Source organism: Ovis aries, chromosome 14 (assembly GCF_016772045.2).
Source record: "Ovis aries strain OAR_USU_Benz2616 breed Rambouillet chromosome 14, ARS-UI_Ramb_v3.0, whole genome shotgun sequence".
NCBI lineage: Eukaryota > Metazoa > Chordata > Mammalia > Artiodactyla > Bovidae > Ovis > Ovis aries.
This window is the reverse complement of record NC_056067.1, coordinates 10012842-10034250: the sequence shown is the minus strand read 5'-3', so window position 1 is coordinate 10034250 and position 21409 is coordinate 10012842. Positions and strand designations below refer to the sequence as shown.

Genomic DNA, 21409 nt, shown 5'->3' with positions numbered 1-21409 from the left:
AGGCCCTCAGGTGTGGCTTGATCCACATTCTCTGCTGCTGCTGCTGCTGAGTCGCTTCAGTCGTGTCCGACTCTGTGTGACCTCACAGACGACAGCCCACCAGGCTCCCCCATCCCTGGGATTCTCCAGGCAAGAGTACTGGAGTGGGTTGCCATTTCCTTCTCCAGTGCATGAAAGTGAAAAGTCAAAGTGAAGTTGCTCAGTCGTGTCAGACTCTTAGCGACCCCATGGACCGCAGCCTACCAGGCTCCTCCGTCCATGGATTTTCCAGGCAAGAGTCCTGGAGTAGGGTGCCATTGCCTTCTCCGTCACATTCTCTAGGTCTTTTGTTTTTTTTGAAACACTGATTGATTGATTTATTTGGTTGCGCTGGGTCTTAGTTGCAGCCTGCAGGATCTTCAGTCTGCCGTGGCATGCAGGATCTTTTATTCGCAGCGTGTGGAATCTAGTTCCCTGACCAGGGTTTGAACCTGGGCCCTCTGCATTGGGAGCTCAGAGTCTTAGCCACTAGACCAGCAGGGAAGTCCCTCTTTAGGTCTTTTAGAAGGCTTCTACAGGTCAGCAAAAAAAAAAAAAAAAAAAAAAAAGAGCTCATAGCAAAATGGAAATTTTCAAGATGTCTTCCAGAGCCATAGTTTGGAACAGGGTTTCTGTTCTTTCTGTCTAAGCCAACGGTCCCCAACCTTTCTGGCACCAGGGATTGATTTCACAGAAGACAGTTTTTCCTTGGAGAAGGCAATGGCACCCCACTCCAGTACTCCTGCCTGGGAAATCCCATGGGCAGAGGAGCCTGGTAGGCTGCAGTCCATGGGGTCTTGAAGAGTCAGACACAACTGAGTGACTTCACTTTCACTTTTCACTTTCATGCATTAGAGAAGGAAATGGCAACCCACTCCAGTGTTCTTGCCTGGAGAATCCCAGGGACGAGGGAGCCTGGTGGGCTGCCATCTATGGGGTCGCACAGAGTCGGACACGACTGAAGTGACTTAGCAGTAGCAGCAGTTTTTCCTCAGATGGGGGACAGGGGATAGTTTTGGGATGATTCAAGCACATTACATTTATTGTGCACTTTATTTCTATTGTTTTACATCAGCTCCACCTTAGATCATCAGGCATTAGATCCTGGATGTTGGGGACCCCTGCTCTAACCCACTCCTGTGAAGAGAAGATTCTATCATTTATTCATTTTCCATTCAACGCTGGTTTGTTGGGCATCTTCTTTGTGGGAGACCCCATGGGGCAGGGAGCCAGGGAGATGGAAAGAGACAACAAGCTGAGAGCAGCCAGGGCTGATAACAGCCACCACCACTGCTGATGATGGCCAAGATCCAGGCACAGGGCTTGGCTCACTTGCCAGTTCATTCCACCGTGACCCTGTGGGCCATGGATTGGTGACCAACTCTCATTTGCCAGGTGGGGAAACTGAGGCTTGGAAAGGTGGAGTGGCCCCTTGATTAGCCTCCTAGGTCCACACTTGTGCTCAGTGGTGAGACCACACAAGGGGAGGGGCAGCATAGGGCAGGGGTCCAGGACAGACCCCAGGGCTCGGAGCTGCAGGCAATGGGAGATAGGAGTGATGGCAATTCGGCTTGTGTGTTGTGCCCAGCTAGGTTATGTCACCTCCCAGCTCAAAAATGCAGTTGTTGGCAAAACTCCGCCCAGGGGGGATTGGGCCAGGAAGACATTAACAGGCTCTCCCTTTCAGAAGCAACCTTCATCATCACCCTGCGATAATAAATCAGCTGAGTCAAAGGAACCGAGCGAATAATGTGGTAACAGAGACTGTCTTGGGAGGGAAGGATTGGACAGGCAGATTTATGCAACATGGGGACAAATATTACTTACTTGGCAGAACACGGCAGAGTTAATGTCATTTTGAATAACTTGTTTACCCACTGATTATGTGATTAATGAATATCAAAAGGCTCATTGCATAGAACTGCAGTTGGGAATGGCTGGGATCTGGTTGTAGTCACCATCACAGGACAAAAAGTAAATCAATTTAAATGATCTCCAGGGGAAAACAATGTGTAATAAATGTGCTAATTAATAGGCTTGGGTGTTTTAAAAATTCTCTCCATCCCTGAAAAAAAAAAAAAGAAGAAATCATTATTTCAAAGTTAGCCTGTTTTTGTTTTTTTTCTGTTTAAATAACAATAAAGTGTGTTAGTTGCTCAGTCATGTCCAACACTTTGCAACCCCATGGACCATAGCCCACCAGGCTCTGCTGTCAGTGGAAGTTTCTAGGCACAAACACTGGAGTGGGTTGTCATTTCCTTTTCCAGGAGGTCTTCCCCACCCAGGGATTGAACCTGGGTTTCCTGAGTGGCAGGCAGAATTTTTTTACCATCTGCGCCACCAGGGAAGCCTTAAATAACAATACTGGTATTAAGAAATAATCTCAATGTTTTCTCAATTTAAGAGAACAAAAAATCAGCACTCGTCTGGCTTTTGAGACTCTCCATCCTGGTTCAAACTCCCCGCTGTCCTTCCTTTGCACGTGCGTGTTCCTGAACACCAGCCTGCCTTTGGCAGCTGCTCCCGCCTCCCCCAGCCCCCATCCTCTCTTGCCCTCCCAGCCCCTTTCTCATCCACTCGCAAGCCCTCCAGCCCACAGCTCGTCCTCTCAGGGGCCAAGGCTGCATCTCTCACCCCTGTAGCCTATAGGAAAGAGCAGAGGAGAGCTCCTGAGAGCCAGGAGGGAGCTCTTGGAAACACACTGTCCAGCCACGTTATACGAGAGGTTGGGGGTTCTGTCCAAGGTCACAGAAGTGACTCCAGCAGCAGCCCAGGGGCTTCCAGGTGCTTGAAGACGTCAGGGGCCTGGATGGGAACCTCAGCTCCATCCCAACCCTGTGTGCTCTTCTGGAAGATGCCCACCTTCACCTGGTGAATTTTCTCACCAGTAAAGTGGAGCAGTGAGAGCATCCACCTCCTTGGTAGGTTTAATGTGACAGCATCTGTAAAGCCTGGGGGCAGGGAGGGAGGGGCAGGCAGGGCCTGCTCCAGCCTGTCAGCTCTTTCCTCCATCGCCTCCTCCCTGCCATGCCCCCTCGTTGGCAGCAGCAATGGTTGAAAGGGAGAGGACGGGGCCCAGCAGATGGGCAGAGGGAAAGCCCAGCCTGAGGCCGGGTGGGCTGGAGAACAGGCATGTGGGCTGGCCTTCCAGTTGTTTCTCCGGATGAGTCCGCTGGAGTGAACCGAGGTTAAGTGGCCGCCAAGGTTACACACACATGCACACACACACTTTAACCATGGGGCCTGGGAGGTGGCCTGGAGGGAACGGATGCTATCCCAGGGCTTCAGTGTCTGCTCCTGCCTGGCTCGGAATGTCGACCCAGCTTCCCAGCCCACCGGGGAGAGTGGTCTGGAGTTCTGAAGCCCGAAACTGCTGGGGGAGCAGGGAGGCCCTGGCCACAGGGTGTGGGGCTGGAGGCTTCTGTGGTCCTCCACCACCCCGGCCCCAGACTTCAAAGCTGCTGTGCTTCTGCTCCAGGGGCCCTGCCCAGGCTGGGGAGGTGCCCCGGCCTGCAGATGTGTGCCTGGCACTGGGGTTGGGGGGTGGGCGTGTGCATGGGCAGGCTGCACTGTCCTCCCTTCACCCCCAAGGTCCTTGGGGAGCCTGGACGTTCCTGCAGACTCCGCACAACCCCCACCCCTGAGAGGCGGGCGTGGCACCCCCCACCCAGTTAGCACGTGGGCTCCAGGTATCACAGCCTCACCCGGTGGGACAGCTGTAGTAACACAGAGGCAGGGTGGGACCCACTCGGAGTGAGCCCCCTGCCAGCTCCCAGGGCTGCCCACCTCTTGCAGGACCCAGAGGGCCTGAAGGGTGGGGACTGGGGCTCTTCCCTTCCCCGCCAAAAAGCCAACAGCACACAGGAGCACCAGAATCAGCTTCTTTATTCAGGCCCCCAGTGTGCAGCAGACCCCACCCCGCCCCCATGCCAGGGCCTCCCTCCATTCCTGGCTTCACCCTTGCACGGGTGCCCGCCCCGCCCCCGGCCCCCAACCCCCCGACTGGCACTCCTCCACCGGGGTCCCGCTGGGCTCAGGACCTCAGCCCCTGGAGCTCTGCTTCAGTTTTTGAATTTTCCCACCAGTGGTTTCGAGGGCCAAGCCCCCAGGCCCTGCTGGTCCAGGAGGAGGGAGAGCTGCTGGCGAGCCTCCTGGTAGGGCCCGGCCTAGGGCGGGAGAGGTGCAGGTGAGAGGGGGTGCCTGCCGGGGGTGCGGGAAAGAGGGCTGCGGGAAAGAGGGCTGCGGGAAAGAGGGCTGCGGGGGTGGGAAGGCGCTCACCTTGGCTGCCTCATAGGTCTGCAAGGCCAGCAGGTGGGACTTCCCAAGGGCGTGGGCAGCCTGGCGGAAGGCCCGGAGAAAGGCGGCCTTGCAGAGGCGGGAGGGAGGCCCAGGGGCAGTGCTGGGAAGCACAGAAAGGGGCCCAACGTCAGGGGAGCGGAAAGGAGGCCTGAGCCAAAGGCCCACGCCACCCTCTCACACCACCTCCACCCTGACGATCTTGGGGCAGGGGTCACATTGCTGGTAAGAGGCTGGTGGCCAGATGCATCTTCTTTTCCCACAGGCAAGGGAATGGGGACCAACCACTGGGTTGTCAGACCCCCGTCCAGCCCACCCCCAGGCCCTTCTCACTTGGCCTTCACACGCCCGGTGGCCACATCCACCACCTCGATGTCAGGGTCCCCCAGGCTCCAGTTGAGGCTCAGGCCCTGGCAAGTGTCGGGGGTGAGGTTGGAGGGGGCCACTGAGGGCCCTGCAAAGAGGTGCAGTGTGGTCCGGGTGTAGGGGGCTGGCAGGCGTGGCCCCACGACCCTGTCGAGGCTGGGCCGGGTGTGGATGGCCCGGCTCAGGGTCGGTGGGTCGTGGCAGGTGTCAGCTGTGGGTCACAGGACAAGGTCTGAGCCTCTGTTCCCCCGTCTTCCCTCCCCATGGCACGCCCCTGCCCTCCTGCCCCGTGGGGCTCACCCAGGACCAGGCTGGTGGTGTAGAGGGGGGGCAGGAAGTGGGCCAGCAGGGCCCCCCCCAGCCCCAGGACGGCCCAGCGTGCCAGCTTGTCACTCGCTGAGAGGCAGCCCACGTGGGTGTCGCGGAGCGCGGGGGCCACGTAGCACACCGGCTTCAGCTCCCCCTGGATGTGGGCCTGCAGGCGGAGTGGGGGGCCGTGCAGGAGGCCGCCCTCCAAGGACGGAGGGAGGCTGTGGAGGACCGGGGTGAGGGGTCAGGGCCCCTCTCCCACCCCCATGTGGCGCTCCCAGGTGCGGCCCCCCCAGGCTCTCCTTCGCCTGGTACCCCACATACTAGATATCGTAGGCGGCTCCCTTGGGGGTGTTGCTGACATAGAGGTGCAGGAAGATCCGGGGCTTGAGGGCGAAGGGGGGCCCAGGCCCCGGCTTGGGGGCCAGCACGGACTTCTCCTTGCCCGTGGGGCCCCCCTGCGTGGCCAGCAGGAGCTGCCGGAACAGGAACCTGGGGGCGGTGGAGTGGCAGCTGGGGCAGTCCCATCTCCCCGGGGCTGGCTGGGCAGAGGGCCCCCCGCCGCCCCTCACCTCAGCAGGGCCCGGCGGGCCACCACCAGCCCGTGGCAGTCGTGGAGCTGCCGGCCCGAGAAGTCCAGCCACCCAGAGCAGCTGCCGCTGCCGGTGCCCAGCGCCACCAGCTGGTAGGTCTCCTTGGCGTGGCCCCTGGCACCCGGGACCTCTGAGGGGAAGGAGGCAGAGAAGACCGGCCTGAGGCAGGGGGCCCAAGGGCCTTCCCGGGGAGGCAGGGGCAGGGCCGCCCTACCTCGCTCCAGGATGACTGCAGCCACAGTTCCCTTGCAGGCCCAGTACGGCGAGCTGGCGTCCACCAGGCGGTCGAAGCCCGCGCTGACCACAGCCGCGCAGCGCTGCTCGTGGGTCACAATGTTCTCTGCAGGGGAGGGACAGGGCAGAGGCGGCTTCACAGGACATGCCCTCTCATGCCGGGGGGACGGGCGTCAGTGGGGTCTCACCTACCTATGCTCAGAGGAGCGAGAGGCTGGTTGGGGGTCTTTGGGGGCTCTGGAAGACAGACAAAAGGTTGGCTGTTGTGGGTGCTGGGGACTGCCCTCCCATCCTTCATCCTTCAGGAATTCAAGAGGTCCCACTAGCGAGCGGTATGTTTGGGGGTGGGGGGCTTGGGTCATCCTCCAGAAGCCAAACGTCCCTCAGCTGCCCCCAGCAGTCCCTGGGCCCAGGGTGGGTGGGCTTCAAAGGACGTTAGGGCAGGGGTCTGCTCATGTCTCCACCCCCAGCTCCCTGCAGGCCGGGTCCTGGTGCCCAGATGGTCTCTGCAGCAACTCACCGCAGGCACACGTGTGTTCCCACCCCCGCCGCACCCTGGGTTACCTGCCCCTGCAGCTGGGCCCTCCAGCTGACGCCGGATGTAGTGGAGGGCAGAAAGAGCCGCCTGCTGCTTGGCCTCCGGCTTACTGTTGGCGGTGCCCGGGGGGCAGACCACCCCATCCAGCTCCACGGACACAGAGAAGGGCGAGCAGGGGTCTGGGGAAGGAGAAGCTGAGAAGTGGTACCGTGCACCTCATCCTTGTCCCAGGCACTTCCTAGCAGGACCACGACACCTGCCAGCAAGGATGACCAGAATGTCGGGCAGACAGCCTGCTGAGCTCTGTCCAGGCCGGTGTAGGCCTCGGCATGCCAGGCCATGCCTGCTCACAGATCTGCACCAGCCCCTCTGAAATAGGTCCCTGTGACCCCATTGTACAGAGGGGTACACAGCAGGCAGGTGGACAGTGAGCCCAGGTGCTGGCAGGACCTAGATCCAGGGCTGCACTGCCTCCAGGAGGGACATCCCCTGTCCTCTCTCAGACACACTGCTCTATTTCTTCTCTACAAGAAGCTCGTCTTCCAAACATGACCACTCCAGGTGTTACTTATGACACAGCAGAGACAAATGAAAATCCTAGAACAGGGGTCAGCTGGTCAAAGGGCATACATTTATTTCCATTCACAGTATTTGCTGTTACCTGCTGCTAAATTTGTCTCCCAAAAGGGCTGCCTGTTTCTTTCAAAGAGAATCCGAATTTCAATACTCCTCCCTAGCGTGGAGATTCATCTACTTTAAAAGAGCAACAACAATGCCAGTTAGGGAAACTTCTCTGGCAGTCCAGTGGTTAAGAATCTGCCTTCCAATGCAGGGGAGGTGGGTTCAATCCCTAGGCAGGGAAGTAAGATCCCAGATGCCTTGCGGAAACTACTGAGCCACGGCTACTGAGCCCATGGGCCACAAAAGATCCCACATGTGTCAACGAAGACCCCGTGTGCTACAACTAAGACTCAAGGCAGCCAAACAGATATTTACAAAAGAAGGCCAGCTGGGAGATGCAGCAGGAAGGCTGGCATCAGGACTCTCCGGCAGCCAGTGCGGTAATAGGCAACTCTGGCCACAATCATCAAAGGATGCTACAACCACGGGGGGATGGAGTTCTAGGGAGAAGGATGGCCACACCACCGTAAGATGCCCCGCCTGGACGACTGATGACACAGCAGGCAGGGAAGTGAAGGCGCCTGGCGACACCACCGTGATTAGGACCCCCAGCTGACACCCCAGGGGTAGAGTAAGGAGATCTCGGGCCCCCGGCGGGATGCACGCCACAGACATGAGGCTGCCACAGATGCCTCCGCTGGTTATGCATCACTTGAACCCAATCCTGAGGAAACAGACAAACCCAAACGGACAACTTTCTGCCGAATAACCAGACCTTATCCTTACAGCCTGAGCAACTGTTTCAAATAAAAAGAGGTTAAAGAGGCTGATGTAATAAATCGTGCTGGATTGGGGAAAAAATGCCCATCACTGTGACAAGTGGCAAAATGTGAACATGGTAACTAAGTAATAGTATTACATCAATGGGCTTCCCCGATAGCTCAGCTAGTAAAGAATCTGCCTGCAATGCAAGAGACCCTGGTTTGATTCCTGGGCCAGAAAGATCTGCTGGAGAAGGGCTAGGCTACCCACTCCAGTATTACTGGGCTTCCCTGTGGCTGAGGTGGTGAAGAATGCACTCGCAATGCGGGAGTCCTGGGTTCGACCCCTGGGTTGGGAAGACCCCCTGGAGAAAGGCTACCTACTCCAGTATTCTGGCCTGGAGAGTTCCATGGACTGGATAGTGCATGGGGTCACTTGTTAAGTTTCCAGAATTTGATCCTTGTGCTGCAATTATGTAAGACAATGCCCTTGTTCTTAGAAAATATATGTTGAAATATTTAAGGGGTAATTAAGCCTTCAGATTGTTCAAAACAAATCAATGTGGATATTTATATATAAATATACATGGAGAGAAGAAGACAAAGTAAATGTGGCAAATGCTAACTGGAGAATCTGGGTGAAGAGTTTATGGGAGCTCTTTTATACTATTCTTCGAAAATTTACCAAAATGAAGACTAGAAATGACAAAAAGTGCCTACCCACATCGACAGTGGAAAGAGGGACCTTAGGCGGAAGGGAGTGGCAATATTACTCAGTGGTTCGGCTCAGGCTCTGAAACCAGACTGCCCCCTGGCAGTTTCAGCCTCTCTGGCCTCAGTCTTCCCATCTGTAAAGCAAAGGTAATGGTATCTGCCTTTCTTGAAGAATACTTGTGAGGACTCAGTGTGTTAATGTGTCTGAAGACCTTCAAATAACACTCGGTCTGTCACCCAGAACTCATGAATGTTAGCTGTCATTACTGGTATTGAATTGATTTCCTTTTTTTTTTAGTTGCAGCATGCGAAATCTTAATTATAGCCTGCGGGATCTAGCTTCCCAACCAGGGATCAAATCCGGGCAACGGAGATCAGAGTCTTAGTCACTGGACTACAAGGGAAGTCCCTATTTTCTGTATTCTTGATGCTCTGGCATTTGGGGATTTAATTCTGGAGAAACCATCCCTCCCAGGACTAGCTAATTCCTAGACATAGCAAACAACTTCTCTGCAAGCTCACTCTTTCATATAAAAACCGATCAATCCAGAGCTCACACCCCAACCACAGAACTCTGACAAGCCAACATTCCCCATGCCCTAAATCAACCCTGAGGCCAGGTACTAGGCAGCTAGGAAACACCCCATAACCCCTAAATTTATCCAGTGTCTTGCTTTTATCAATCCTAATCTCACTCTGCATAGGTACCCTGCTCCAACCATTCTTTCCCAAGAAAACCCAGTTAACGCCCGGGGCTGTGCCTGGCCCCTCCTCGCCACCCCATCCTTTCCTGCACAGCCCTCCATGGCCATCTGTGCCTGTTTCTAGGATCCATACTTACCCCTTTGTGACAAGCACTCTGACATCTGCTGTCTTAACATACCTGATTAAAATAAATCCCAGGTAGATTTTTTTAAAAATACATTATCTCATTTTGAGTTACTCAGTTTGAGGTTCTCCTAGGAAGTTTTACAAATGCTCCCAAAAGTTCTTAGAAGCAGGGAATGTGCTGGCTGAAAGTTGGGAATCTGAATCTAGGAGGGACCTGGTGTATTGATCTTGGTGGTTCCAGGAGGAGGACTGTAACCACTACACCTGTATACAGTGTTGCCATCATTAAGCTGTATCTGATAACCTCTCTGAGTTGGGGTGGGCGGGCCCTCACTTAGGCACCTCCTCTCCAATGCTGGCATGGCAACTGTAATTGTATATAACTGACCTTCAAAAAGGCCTGCTGAAAGGCTGGTAGCTTGAGGCAGGTCCTTTAACCAACCCGAGCTTCAGATTTGGCCCCCCATCACCTGCTAGTTAGAAATCTGGGGTACCTGGTGCCCCTGGCACCATGCTGCTCACAGCAGGCCTACCTCGGGCCCCAGGCTCAGGCCCAACTCAGTCTTCCTGGCTTCATTTGAGAACAGCCCAGGGCATGCTGCCATCCCAGCCCCCTGGGCCTCACCTGCTGTTTGGCTTTCTCGAAATATCAGGGAGACACCCAGATTGGCCGCGTACTGAGTAAGCGAGGCCACGGCCTGGCCCGGCGGCGGGTCTTTGAGCTGCAGGCCCAGATGTCTGGTCACCTTCGGGAAGTCGCCCGCGGGCCCTGCGGGTGGTACAACGACCCTCAGGGACCTCCTCATCCTTCCCGTGCCCAGCACCCCCCAGCTCCCTGATCCCTGCCCCCACCCAGGCCTCACCATCCCCAGCTGCTGCCGAGGCCTGGAGCTGCCCGCCCGCTTCATTGTTCTCTGCGTTGGGGGTGGGAGCAGGCTCTTGGCCCAGACTGGCCGAGGGCCTCCAGGAGCTGGACCCTGGGCTGATCTGCAGTGATGCTGCCAGACGGGGCTTCCTGCGGCCACTGTCGTCGGTGCCCAGAGCTGTGCTGGCCTGTGAAGCCATGGCTGGACTCGAGGGCGGGAGGGAACAGCAGGCACGTTCTGGCGCCACCTGCGCCTTTTTACACGCCAGAGCGAGCGCCCACGTGGGGAGCACGTGGTACAACCGTCCGCGCATGGTGAGCTCCGCCTCCCGCCTCACTCGTAGCCAATGAGAGCCCATAAAACTGTAGCAGGACAGTATGCCCAGCCAATGGGAAGGCTAGTCTCCCAGGCAGCTTGAGCCTGGATGTGGACTAAGTGGCCACCTGGCCAACCTCCTTATTTCAAGGGCGGGGCTCCGGGTGTAAGGTGAGGGTGGAGGACAAGACCGTCCTATCATCTTCTTCTCTGCGCTTGTTTGTGTGGTATTCGGGAAACAAAGACCAGGGGAGGAGTCTGGGGACCCAAGTTCAGCACCTCACCCCTGCTGCCGTCCAAGGATGCCCTGCACTCCCCATTTTGCCAGCCTGCCCTCCCCAGCTGCTTAAGCAGCTGAGCCTAGAGGAGGATGGGAGGTGCTCATTCTGTAAGTGATGGTGTTTTCATTTGTAGCAGCCTCACAGAGTCTTTAGGGCCTACATTTAAAATCTGTTCACCTTAAGCCTTCCTGAAGCCAACTGTAAGTGTTCCACGTGGGCTCTAGCTAAAATTAGTCATTTGATATCCTGCCCTCCCCACCCCACCCCCGCTTTTTTTTTTTTTTTTCCTCAGAAGTGAATCTGTGTTGGTTCGTAAAAACATGTCAAGATAGCAATTCTTAAAAATGAGGGTCTAGCGATGAAGGAGAAATAACAAAAATAAAGTTGAGGATGAAGACAATTTACATGTGGCTTGCTATCATGCAGCACGGTTGCTTGAAGGAGATGAAAATTTTAACAGTCTTGAGGAGCCAGTGACCGGGAAAATGTGACCAGTTACTGAGTTTATGGTCTGTAAGTTGTGTTGCTGTTGCTGCTGCTGCTGCTGCTTGCTACCTTCGGATCTGACAACACGAGCCAGGACGGGGGCAATGTGGACGCTAAGGCGTAGAGAAACAGTTGGTAGCACCTGTTAACATTTGACTTGGAAGAGCAGATATGGAGCAAGGTAGATTCAGTCTCCCAAACGGTTCAAGGATTGACCTCAAGAAAGACAATTCTGAGGACTTCCCTGGTGGCTCACGGTAAAGAATCTGCCTGCAATGCAGGAGTTGGAAAAGACGCAGGTACGATCCCTGGGTCAGGAAGATCCCCTGGAGGAGAGCATGGCAACCCACTCCAGTAGTCTCGCCTGGAGAATCCCATGGACAGAGGAGCCTGGCGGGCTTCAGTCCATGGGGTCGCAAAGAATCGGACACGGCTGAGCGACTTCACTTTCACTTTCACTTTTACTTAATTTCCAGTGCCCACGGCGCCATCTGCACTCGCATTCTCCCTCCGCCCGGGAGGTGGCGCTCTGGAGCGCCCCTTAGGCCGGGCTGGGAGGCGGGACTTCCTGCCTTCCATGAAGCATTTCCGGCCCAGCCGGGGGAGGCGGTTCATCGCTTCTGTGGAGCTGTCGGGTTGCGGGCTCAAGAGCTAGGGTTCTGCCTTGGGGCTCCCTCGTGGCACGAGGGTCAAGCGAGCGTCACGCGGAGGTCGGTTTCCCCGACGAGCACGGCGCGACGGGATTACGTAAGTGCGCGCGCCGCCCCGACGGGACGGAGGGGCGGGTCCCCGTGCTCGCATCCACAGGCTCCAAACTGTGTGGCTTTGGGACGAGTCGCCCAACCTTTGCAGAGTTGGTGGTGAGCAGCCGCTGGCTCATGGAACGGGGAGCATCACGCCGTTGTAAAGCGTCGTAGCAACAACTGTCTGGCATACAGCGCTTGGTGCGAGATGCCTGCTGTTCTTGGGTTGAAATTCTGGGGCCTCGACGTGGAGAGGGAGGAGACGGATGGGGAGGACGTGGGCGAGTAGAGGTCTAAAGGGAAGGGCCTCCCGGATCCCCTCTCCCATCCCCGGGCAGGCGCACCTATTGCCGCACCCGGCGTTCGTGCAGACCCGACGAAACTCCGGAGGTCTAAATTCGAGTCCGGGAGAGATGAGGGCGGGAAATCGAGGCTGTCTTGTCTCGGGGGTTCTCTGAGGTCGTGGGCTCCACCAGCTCCCTCAGCCTCCCTGCGTTTGTTTGAGACTGTCAAGTTCCTCATTCTTGGATTTGTGCCTTCAGCTTTTACGTACTGATTTCAGTTCATTTCAGTTGCTCAGTCGTGTCCGACTCTTTGCGAGCCCATGGACTGCATGCAGTGCTCCAGGCTTTCCTATCCATCACGTAGTAAATAAGGCAGGCACCGGGGATAAAGTCCCTTCCCCATGCGGACTCTCAGAGCAGTTTGGAATCACATAGCTTTAGCTTTAAATATCTTATCACACATCGCAATGCGTGCTCCAGAGGAGGGATGCAGGGTGATGTGGGACAGGGCTGGGAGAACCAGGAGAGGCTTCCTGACTCAAAATCTGAAGGATGGGGGCAGATTTTTTAGGTGGGTAGGAAGGACAATGGTGTTCATTTTTAGTGGAGAGAGAGTGTGAAAAGGTCCTCTGGTGAAAAGACGCATTCCCACCACTGTCCTCTCCTGTGATGAAGGAGAAAGACAACAACAATCAGATGCCAGGAGGTCAGAAATGAATCTGATACAGTTCCTGTCCCAGAGAGCAGTCCCGAGGAAGAGATAAAGCATATAAGCCACAATTAGAATGAGGCTGACTCGTGCCCTGAGAAACACATTCTTTTGACAAGTTTTTTTATTATTTATTTATTTACATGACTGCACTGGGTCTTAGTTGTGGCACTCAGAATCTTTAGTTGTGGCATTCGAACTCTTAGTTGCAGCATATGGGATCTAGTTCTGCGACCAGGAGTCGAACCTGGGCCCTCTGCATTGGGAGTGAGGTGTCTTAGACACTGGACCACAGGGGAAGTTCCTCGTTTGAAAAGTGAAAGTGCTAGTCACTTAGTTGTGTCCGACTCTTTGTGACCCCATGGACTGTAACCTTCCAGGCTCCTCTGTCCATGGAATTCTCCAGGCAAGAATACCGCAGAGGGTTGCCATTCCCTTCTCCAGGGGATCTTCCCTACCCAAGAATCAAACCTCAATCTTCTGCATTGCAGGGAGATTCTTTACCATCTACCAACATTTACTGTGTGGTGAGCACTTTGCAAGGTGCTCAGAGTACCTGGAGGTATAGAGGTTACAAAATAAATGGATACATGCAGTGGTAGCTCTAAGAGGAAAGGTTTTGCATCATCAGGCTCTGAGGCTGGTGCTCGCTTCTGGATGCAGAGAGAGTTGTGGTTTAGAACTGGGGTTTTGGAGCCGCTGGAGGATCACGCTATTGGCCTTGGGCAAGTTGCTCTTTCCCAGCCTGTTTCCTGACCTCCATATGAGGGGCAGGAGAATAAAACTTGTAGTACCATGTCAGGCAGATGCTGGCACTCAGTAAGTGAGAACTGCTCTTATTTTTGCGTGTATTAAAGGATATTCCAGCTGCTTATTCTTGTTGAGCACTTTGTATTTTGTTGTTGTTCACACTCTTTGTGACCCCCACAGACTGCAGCACACCAGACTTCCCCGTCTGTCACTATTTCTTGGAGTTTGCTCAAGTTCACGTCCACTGAGTCAGTGATGCTATCTAACCATCTCATTCTCTGCCACCCTCTTCTCCTTCTGCCTTCAATCTTTCCCAGTTTTAGTCTTTTCCAATGAGGCGGCTCTTCGCATCAGATGGCCAAAGTATTGGAGCTTAAGCTTCAGTCCTTCCAGTGAATATTCAGGGTTGATTTCCTTTAGGATTGACTGGCTGATCTACCTGCAGTCCAAGGGACTCTGAAGAATCTTCTCCCACACCACAGTTTGAAAGCATCAGTTCTTCAGTGCTCAGGCTTCTTTTTGGTCCAACTCTCACATCCATATATGACTACTGAAAAGAAACAAATTTTGACTATATGGACCTTTGTTGGCAAAGTGTCTCTGCTTTTTAATACACTGTCTAGGTTTGTCATGGTGTCCCTTTCCAAGGAGCAGAGATCTTTGAATTTCATGGCTGCAGTCACCAAAGCCCTTTGACATAAACATTATTATTCAACACACAGTTGGTTCCTTTTTGTTGGAAGGTACTGTACTTGACAGTGGGAAGGCAGACAAATAATAACTCATCTCTGGCTTTGGGGAACTTGAGTTTGTCTTTAGAGTGTAACCTAGAGTGTGGGGCTTGTCGTCTAGGTAGGACTGTGTAATTATAATGTAATACGTGAGAGCGTGATGGAAGCTGATCACCACCAGCCACCTTCTAACTTCAGCCCCCATCACTCACCACCTAGTTTTTCCCATGGCTACCCAGTTGCTTCTCACATACTCCTGCCCCAGGACTCTTGTTCTTGCTGTTCATTCTTCCCAGTACCCTCTCTCCCGTAGTTGGCATGTTTGTCTCTCTCATTAGGCTCTGTGTGTGCCGAACATCACCTTCATGAAGCTACGATGCTAAAAAGCACACCCTCAGGCCCTGCCATCCCTTCCCTCCTGGCGGGTTGCTTGGTTTTGGAATAGCACCTACTATTCTCGGGCGTTCGGTAACATATTCGTTTGTTCTTCGTTATCTGCTTCCCCAAAGAGATTATCCTCCCATTAAGACACTCTTCACTCTCCCAGGAGCCCCGGAAGCCGCTGTCCGGTTCAGGTCTCTGAGGAAGGCCAGGGTGACGGTGGCTACTGTTTTTCAAGATGGACTTCCCCAGCTCCCTCCCACCCTCGTTGTTCATGACTGGCCCCCTTGGTCAGAGCGATGTCCCTGACCTGTCGTTCATGTGCAGCTGGAGAGACGCGCTGACCCTGCCGGCGTTCTCACCCCAAGGCTCTCAGGTGAGGATGGCAGGGAGAGCCTTGGTGGCTTGGGGGAGGGCCCGTTTGCACCCCCCTCCCCCACCCTAGAGGTCACACCAGTTGGCAGGAGTGCAGGGTGGGGGGCTTTGGTACAAATCTACTAAGACCCAGGCTCAACCAGAATCCCATCCTTTGGGGACCTGGGGCGCCCTACCATCCACAGAAGATTCAGCCTCCTTCCTGGCTCCCTCTCCCCCTGCCTTCTCCTTCCTCTGTTTGTTCAACGAATACTCACTGAATAGCTCTACTGTGTGCCAGGTGCCTTATCAGGCTCTGGGGATCCAGAGTGAGTAAGTCAGATGCGCTTCCTGCCCCTGGGGAACAGGTAGGTGGAATAGGGACTAACAAGTGAATAGGGCAGAAGATAAAATCATTTCAAAGTGTGGACAGCTCTGAGCGAAACCAAAAGGATGCTGGAGCCGCACAGGGCAATGTGAGGGGGGCGGGGAGACCTCCTGGGAGAAGAAGGACACCTGCTCTTACCCTGGACGCCTAAGCCATCAGCTGCCACTTGGAGACAGGCTGGCTAAGGGTTACGCCAGGCAGAGGCACGTGGGTGAGAAATTTAAGAGAGGCACTGGAAGGGCGGCGGGGGTGGGGGTGAGGTTTGCAGGACTCACTTGACAAGAAGGGCTTCCATCAGGAGCCTCACCTGCTCCTTTTCCATCCCGAGTGTGGAGCTGAGTTGTCTGAGGCCAGCCCTGCAGGGGAGTAGGGGAGCCTGGGGGTGACTGTACGGTCTCCCGAGTGTACGTGATGCACGGGTGAGACCCAGGCCGGCTAGTGAAGGCCGGGCGGTCCTCTGGAGCAGCGCAGCCTGGATGTGGGCAGCACAGGCCAGAGTCAGGCTGCCTGGGCTCAGGCCCCGGCCCTTCTCTTTTCTGGCTGCTGCCTGGGGCCAGGGACGGCCCCCTGTTCCTCCCGTTCTCTTCATCATTAAAGTGACAGTGAGCGACCGGCTTGGCAGGCGCCTGCTAAGGACTGAAGGAGTTGAGAAGAGACAAAAGCTGATGACAGGGCCTGGCCGGGGCGCTCGCTCACTGTTGCACTTTGGCCGTGGTGGTGTTTCCTCAGGATAGCGCGCCGCATGTGGCCAAGGCCCTGCTCTGGGAGCCTGACACGCCTGGGCCCCTGCCCTTGCTGCCTCCTGGTCCTGGTAAGGAGCTCGGGCTGGGGGCCCCGAGCTGTTCCCACTCACGGCTTCTTCCCCAGCCCCCACCCTGAGGCCTCTCCCCCAACTCCGTGCCCCCTGCTGATTGCTTCCACCCAGCAGGGTCCTTGGCATCTCTAGGCACTGGGACACCTGGTTCCACTTCAGTCCCTTCCCAGCCTCCCTCTTCCCTCAGATCCCTGGGACCCCGGCCTGACTGCCAAAGATCTGCTTTTCCGGGGAGGCTACCAGTTCCGGAGACATCCCCGAGTCGTGCTGGATGTTACTGAGCAGGTGCGCGGGCCCACCCGGTGGACAGTGCCGTGGGCCCGGGGCTGTGCCTCCTGACCCGGCCTCTTTTCCTCCCGCAGATCAGCCGGTTCTTGTGGAACCACGGAGACATAGCCTTTGCACCCCTGGGGAGGCTACTGCTGGAGAATTTCAAACTGGAAGGAGCACATGTGAGTAACCCTGGCTGGCCAGGAGCGGGGAGGCACCCCACTTCCCATTGGGCTGGGCCCTAGGGCGTGTGAGCTTGACAAGGCCTTTCCACACAGAGCCGCTCTAAGACGAAGACAGTGGTCAGTGTGAAGAGGCTACTCCAGGACCTCGGTGGACACCAGCCCTGGGGGCAAGTGGCTAGTGAGAGAGGACGGGTTGGGTAGGCCTAGCTGGTGGTGGGGCTTTGGAAGGATCCAGGCCAGGATGCTGGTTCCGATCAACATTTGCTTCCACCCTCCCCAGTGCAAGCATGAGCCATATTTCCTCATACAGACCCCAGCTGTGCTAGCAGTGCAGGGGGGAAGGACTGCAAGCTCATGGAGAGTAGACATGGCTGCATCCAGGTGTCAGTAGGGCTTTGCCTTTGCCCTTCACCTTCTCACCCACTTGCCTCTGCTTGGCTTAGTTCCTAGGCAGACTGTTTCCAGGTGGCAGCAGCGTGGTTTATGATTCCAGGGAGAGGCCATTGATTCCAGGGAGAGGGCTAGTGGCCTTCCTGAGGCACCAGCAGAAGTCCCAGGAAGGGTGTGCTGGGCTTGGCTTGGCTTGGCTTGGGTGTCATGCCCGGTGTGAGCCAATCACTGTGGTTAGGACGACTCCCGAGTTCCCAGGCCTGGGTCGCGTGACTGCAGCACAGGAGCAGGGTCGGGTGCTCTCGCAGAGGAAGGAGTTCCAGGTTGATTTAAACACTCATCCGCTGCACTGGGCCCCCCCGGGCCGGCCTGACCCTCCCGCCATCCTCTCGCCCCAGCTGTCCCTGGGCTTACCTCAGCCAGCGCCAGCGCCGGTTCTCCATCCTTGGGGCCCCGATCCTGAGCACGTCGGTGGCGAGCCTCCTGGGAGAGCTGCTGCACGAGGAGCTGGCCCTGCGCTGGGAGCGGCTGCTCCTGGATGATGCCTGCACCGGGGGTGCGCTGGCCTGGGTGCCCGGCAGGACTCCCGGGGCTGGGCAGCTGGTCTACCCCATGGGCAGTGCCATGGACACACTGTGTATCCTCCCTTGCTGAGCACAGGCCAGGGATGGGCAGGGAGTTGTGGGCCTTGAGTGGCCATAGTTTGTGAACCTGTCCTTAGCAAGATGCCCAGGTTTCCAGAAGGTCAGTCTGACCCCAGAGAGCGAGCCCCAGGTTCTCAGAGACCTTGGCCGTATCCAGCTCCGGGGACCTGTCCGGCAGGTGGTGACCCGCAGCGTGCAGGGAGAAGGTAAGGCCGTGGATACCTCCCGTGGCTGCTCACTGACCTGCTGCTGACCCTGACCCTGACCCTTACCCTCTCCCTCCTCCAGCTCTGCTGGCTGTCCGCTCTGACCACCACTGTGCCCTGTGGAAGGTCAGTATGCAGGGGCAGCCGGCCCCTCTCCAGGTGCTGCAGGTGGACAAGGGGGCCACAGGGATCAGCCTCAGGTGAGAAACTTGGGGGGAGGGGACGGTGTGCATGGAGGTAGGCTTGGGAGAAGGGGTGGCCCAGCCTTCCTCACGTGTGTGCCCTGCAGCCCTCACCTGCCCGGAGAGCTGGTCATCTGCAGCCGCTCTGGAGCCGTCTGCCTGTGGAGCGCCGAAGACAGGTAAGGCCCCTGCCACAGAAACCCCCACCGCAACACGAGCCCCCCAGAACCTGGCCGGGACCTAGCCAGGGTGCGCAGTCCTTCCCCGCAGCCTGTCCCCCTGCCATGGCTGGCCTGTCTCTCCAAGGCTGCGGCAAATCTACAAGGACCCCGAGACCCTGGTGTTCCGGGACCCTTCTCCCTGGCGCTGGGCAGACTTCACCGCCCACCCTCGAGTGCTGACGGTGGGTGACCGCACCGGAGTGAAGATGGTGGACACTCAGGTGAGGACATGGGGCAGGGGGGCCTCTGCCAGCGGGCGTGACAAGCCGCAGGGCCAGAGCAAGTCCCTGGCCGGTTGGAACCATGGATGGCGGACTGTGGGAGAGCTGACCCAGCGTGTCCCCCAGGGCCCGCTGGGCTGTGGTCTGCTGCTTTTTCGTGGAGGGGCAGAGGCGGCGTGCCAGAAAGGAGAGCGAATCCTGCTCACCCAGCACCTGGGGGATCTCGGCCCCGAGTCTCTGCACCCCATGCTCCACCTCGTCTGCACCCAGGTGGGCTCACCTCCCCTTCTCTCTGCCCTGCCCTATCTCAGGTCACTGGAGACACAGGTCACAGGCCCTGGATGCAGCCGGGGATGGGGAGGGGCAGAGGGGGAGGAGGTCTAGCCCTGCCCCACCCCACCCTCTCAGCACCCTGAGCGCTCCTGGGTGTCTAGGCATGTGTGCCAGCCTTGGGCAAGGGTGGGGAAGGCTGTGAGAGCCTCTCCTGAGAGCCCCTCTCTCAGCGGGGGCATCAGGATGAGGGATGCCTGCTGGGGAGACACCTCCTGCGCAGAGCCGGGCTACTCTGAAAACCCGGAGCTCTGGAAGGGTCCGGGGGGCAGCCGAGAGAGACCGGTCACGACCCATCAGTCTCATCCCCGCCCCCCCTGTCTTCTGCCAGTTCTCCCTCTACCTGATGGATGAGCGCCTCCCCTTGGTGCCCCTGCTCAAGTGGAACCATGGCCTCCACTCTGCGCCCCTGCTGGCCCGGCTGCTGCCGCCGCCGAGCCCAGGCCTCCCCCAGCCGCTGCTCTTGGCCGGCCAAGGAGGGGAGCTGCAGCTGCTGCACCTCGCAGGTGAGGGGGCCAGGTGGGTGGGCGGGGCAGGGCAGGGGGCGGGGCAGGTGGGCGGGGCGTGGGGCGGGCCTGGACGGAGCCTCAGCTGTCTGTCTCTCCTCCAGGAGTGGGGGCCTCCACACCCCGGCTGGCGGGGCTCCCCCAGTCTCTCCCCACCAGGAGCGACTCCCTCTCGGCCTTCCCCCTGCTGGAGCCCAAGAGTCACCAGCGGCTGCAAGAGCGTCTGAAAGCGCCCTCCATAGGTGCGTTGGGGGCTGGGGCGTGTGGGGAGCCACGCCCCCGCTGTGCTGTCTGGTCACTGTCCTTCCGTCCCCAGGTCTGGCTGCTGCCATCCCGCCCCCCACCTCCACACCAGTGCTGTCGCTCTTCCAGCTCTCTGCAGCCGGAGATGTCTTCCACCAGCGCTTCCACCTCCGGGCAGACCCCGGGCCCAATGCTCGTGCCCCCGCAGCTTCCTGGACACCCCAGGCCGCTGCCTGCTGCAGCCGGTGGCTGGAGGCCCTGCTGGAGGTGCCCCTGGCTCCCCCGGTGTGGGCAGCACCCACCTTCTCCCACCGGCGGCTGCTGGGAGGCTTCGAGCCACAGAAGGTGGAGGGGCCGGTGCCCGAGGGTTTCCGCAGGGCCATGGCCCAGGGGCAGCTCCTACAGCGGAGAGACCTGGGCTTGCTCCCCCCAGAGGAGCGGCCCCCCGGCCCCGAGCCTGGCCCCGAGGATGAGCTCAGCGAGCGTCTGGAGGCAGCCTGGGAGTTCGGGGCAGCGGCCTGGTGGGAGAGGCAGCGGGGCGGCCGCGCCGGGCCCAGGAAGCAGCCCAAGCGGCACAAGCGCCGGACTCAGCTGTCCAGCACCTTCTCCTCCCTCAGCGGCCGTGTGGACCTCTCGGACGCTGCCAGCCCCCCGCCCAGCCCAGACCATACACTGCCCGAGGCCAGGCCCCAGCCCCCAAGGACCCCGCCCTCCCAGGAGCTCACGCAGGAGCCCTGGGCCCAGGGCATCCCCTCAGAGCGGCAGCAGACCCTCCGGGACTACATGGCTGAGCTGCCGCTCTGCACGGACACCCCAGGAGGGGCCTCTGCGCTCTCCTCCCAGACCCCCAGTGTCCGGGCCACGCCCTCCAGGCAGCACGCCCCCCGGGATGGCATAGTCCAGCAGCTGCCCCGAGGGGACACCCCAGAAGGCGCCACCCCGCCCTCCTCCCAGACCCCCAGCGTCCTGGCCACACGCTCCAGCTCTCAGCGGCTCCGGAAGAAGCCCCGCATGGGCTTCTGAGGCCCGGGGAGGTTGCCAGCGCCCGGAGCCTGCCATCCTCGATAAGCTGTGTCTTCCATGGTTGAGACAGAAATCAGAGAACCGTTCCCAGGGGGCAGACCTGCTTCTGGAACGCCTTCATGCACGGGAGACACTCGGAAGCAGTCAGAGCAACGTCGGGGGAAGGAGGACAGCAGTAGCTTTCTCCCATAGGTCACAACGGTCTGGGGCACGTGGCGGGGCCCTGGCAGCCCCGGCCCGAAGGTCGGTGTCGCTGAGATCCCTTCCAGCTAACAGCGTTGTGCTGGAGGCAGGGGCTGCAGGTGCGCTCGGGCCCCTGGTGACCATGGGGCCAGAGCCCCGGCTCCTCGGTGCTGTGGGTGATGGTGAAATGAGCTCCCTGGCCAGCCCGCGCTCACTGGGTGTCAGCGGTGGTTTGTGGTCAGTGTCTGTGTGACGCGGTTCCTAGGACAATCTAACGTGGAGAGGGAGGCACTTTGGACCCATGTTAGGGGTTGAATAAAGCCATGACTGAGCCTGGTGTTGAATGATGGACTTTCTCAGGCTGGCTGCGTCCCCTACCCTGGCTTTCCATGCTCAGTGCATTAGGTTCTCGCCCTCTGTGG

General features: G+C 57.8%; 2 protein-coding genes and 1 non-coding gene across 5 annotated transcripts; 1 reads left to right on the top strand and 2 right to left on the bottom strand.

Annotated features, from left to right (window-relative positions):
* Window positions 1–449: 449 nt before the first annotated feature.
* On the bottom strand, window positions 450–522 carry TRNAG-CCC (transfer RNA glycine (anticodon CCC)). The gene has a single exon. It is a non-coding gene; the product is annotated as a tRNA-Gly (tRNA).
* A 3491-nt stretch (window positions 523–4013) lies between these two features.
* On the bottom strand, window positions 4014–10482 carry ADAD2 (adenosine deaminase domain containing 2). 2 transcript variants are annotated; one of them, XM_042231508.2, is made up of 11 exons: window positions 10145–10482; window positions 9907–10050; window positions 6381–6533; window positions 6009–6053; window positions 5797–5922; window positions 5562–5712; window positions 5314–5481; window positions 4981–5210; window positions 4648–4891; window positions 4297–4417; window positions 4014–4184 (listed from the first exon to the last, which is right to left on the bottom strand). In XM_042231508.2, the coding sequence occupies exons 1-11, from the start codon at window positions 10458–10460 to the stop codon at window positions 4080–4082; spliced, it is 1803 nt and encodes a 600-aa protein (XP_042087442.2). In that variant the 5' UTR covers window positions 10461–10482; the 3' UTR covers window positions 4014–4079. The 2 variants fall into 2 exon arrangements, with proteins under 2 accessions (XP_042087442.2, XP_042087441.2); XM_042231507.2 differs by having other exon boundaries at window positions 5562–5922.
* A 1328-nt stretch (window positions 10483–11810) lies between these two features.
* Window positions 11811–21319, top strand: TAF1C (TATA-box binding protein associated factor, RNA polymerase I subunit C). 2 transcript variants are annotated; one of them, XM_027977680.3, is made up of 15 exons: window positions 11811–11976; window positions 14994–15203; window positions 16299–16380; window positions 16571–16668; window positions 16746–16835; window positions 16932–17005; window positions 17627–17865; window positions 17962–18078; window positions 18161–18278; window positions 18368–18439; window positions 18567–18702; window positions 18829–18972; window positions 19364–19538; window positions 19643–19780; window positions 19855–21319. In XM_027977680.3, exons 2-15 carry the CDS (start codon window positions 15066–15068, stop codon window positions 20802–20804), a joined length of 2571 nt encoding a protein of 856 aa, XP_027833481.1. In that variant the 5' UTR covers window positions 11811–11976; window positions 14994–15065; the 3' UTR covers window positions 20805–21319. The 2 variants fall into 2 exon arrangements, with proteins under 2 accessions (XP_027833481.1, XP_060253863.1); XM_060397880.1 differs by lacking the exons at window positions 11811–11976; window positions 14994–15203; window positions 16299–16380; window positions 16571–16668; window positions 16932–17005.
* Window positions 21320–21409: the final 90 nt, after the last annotated feature.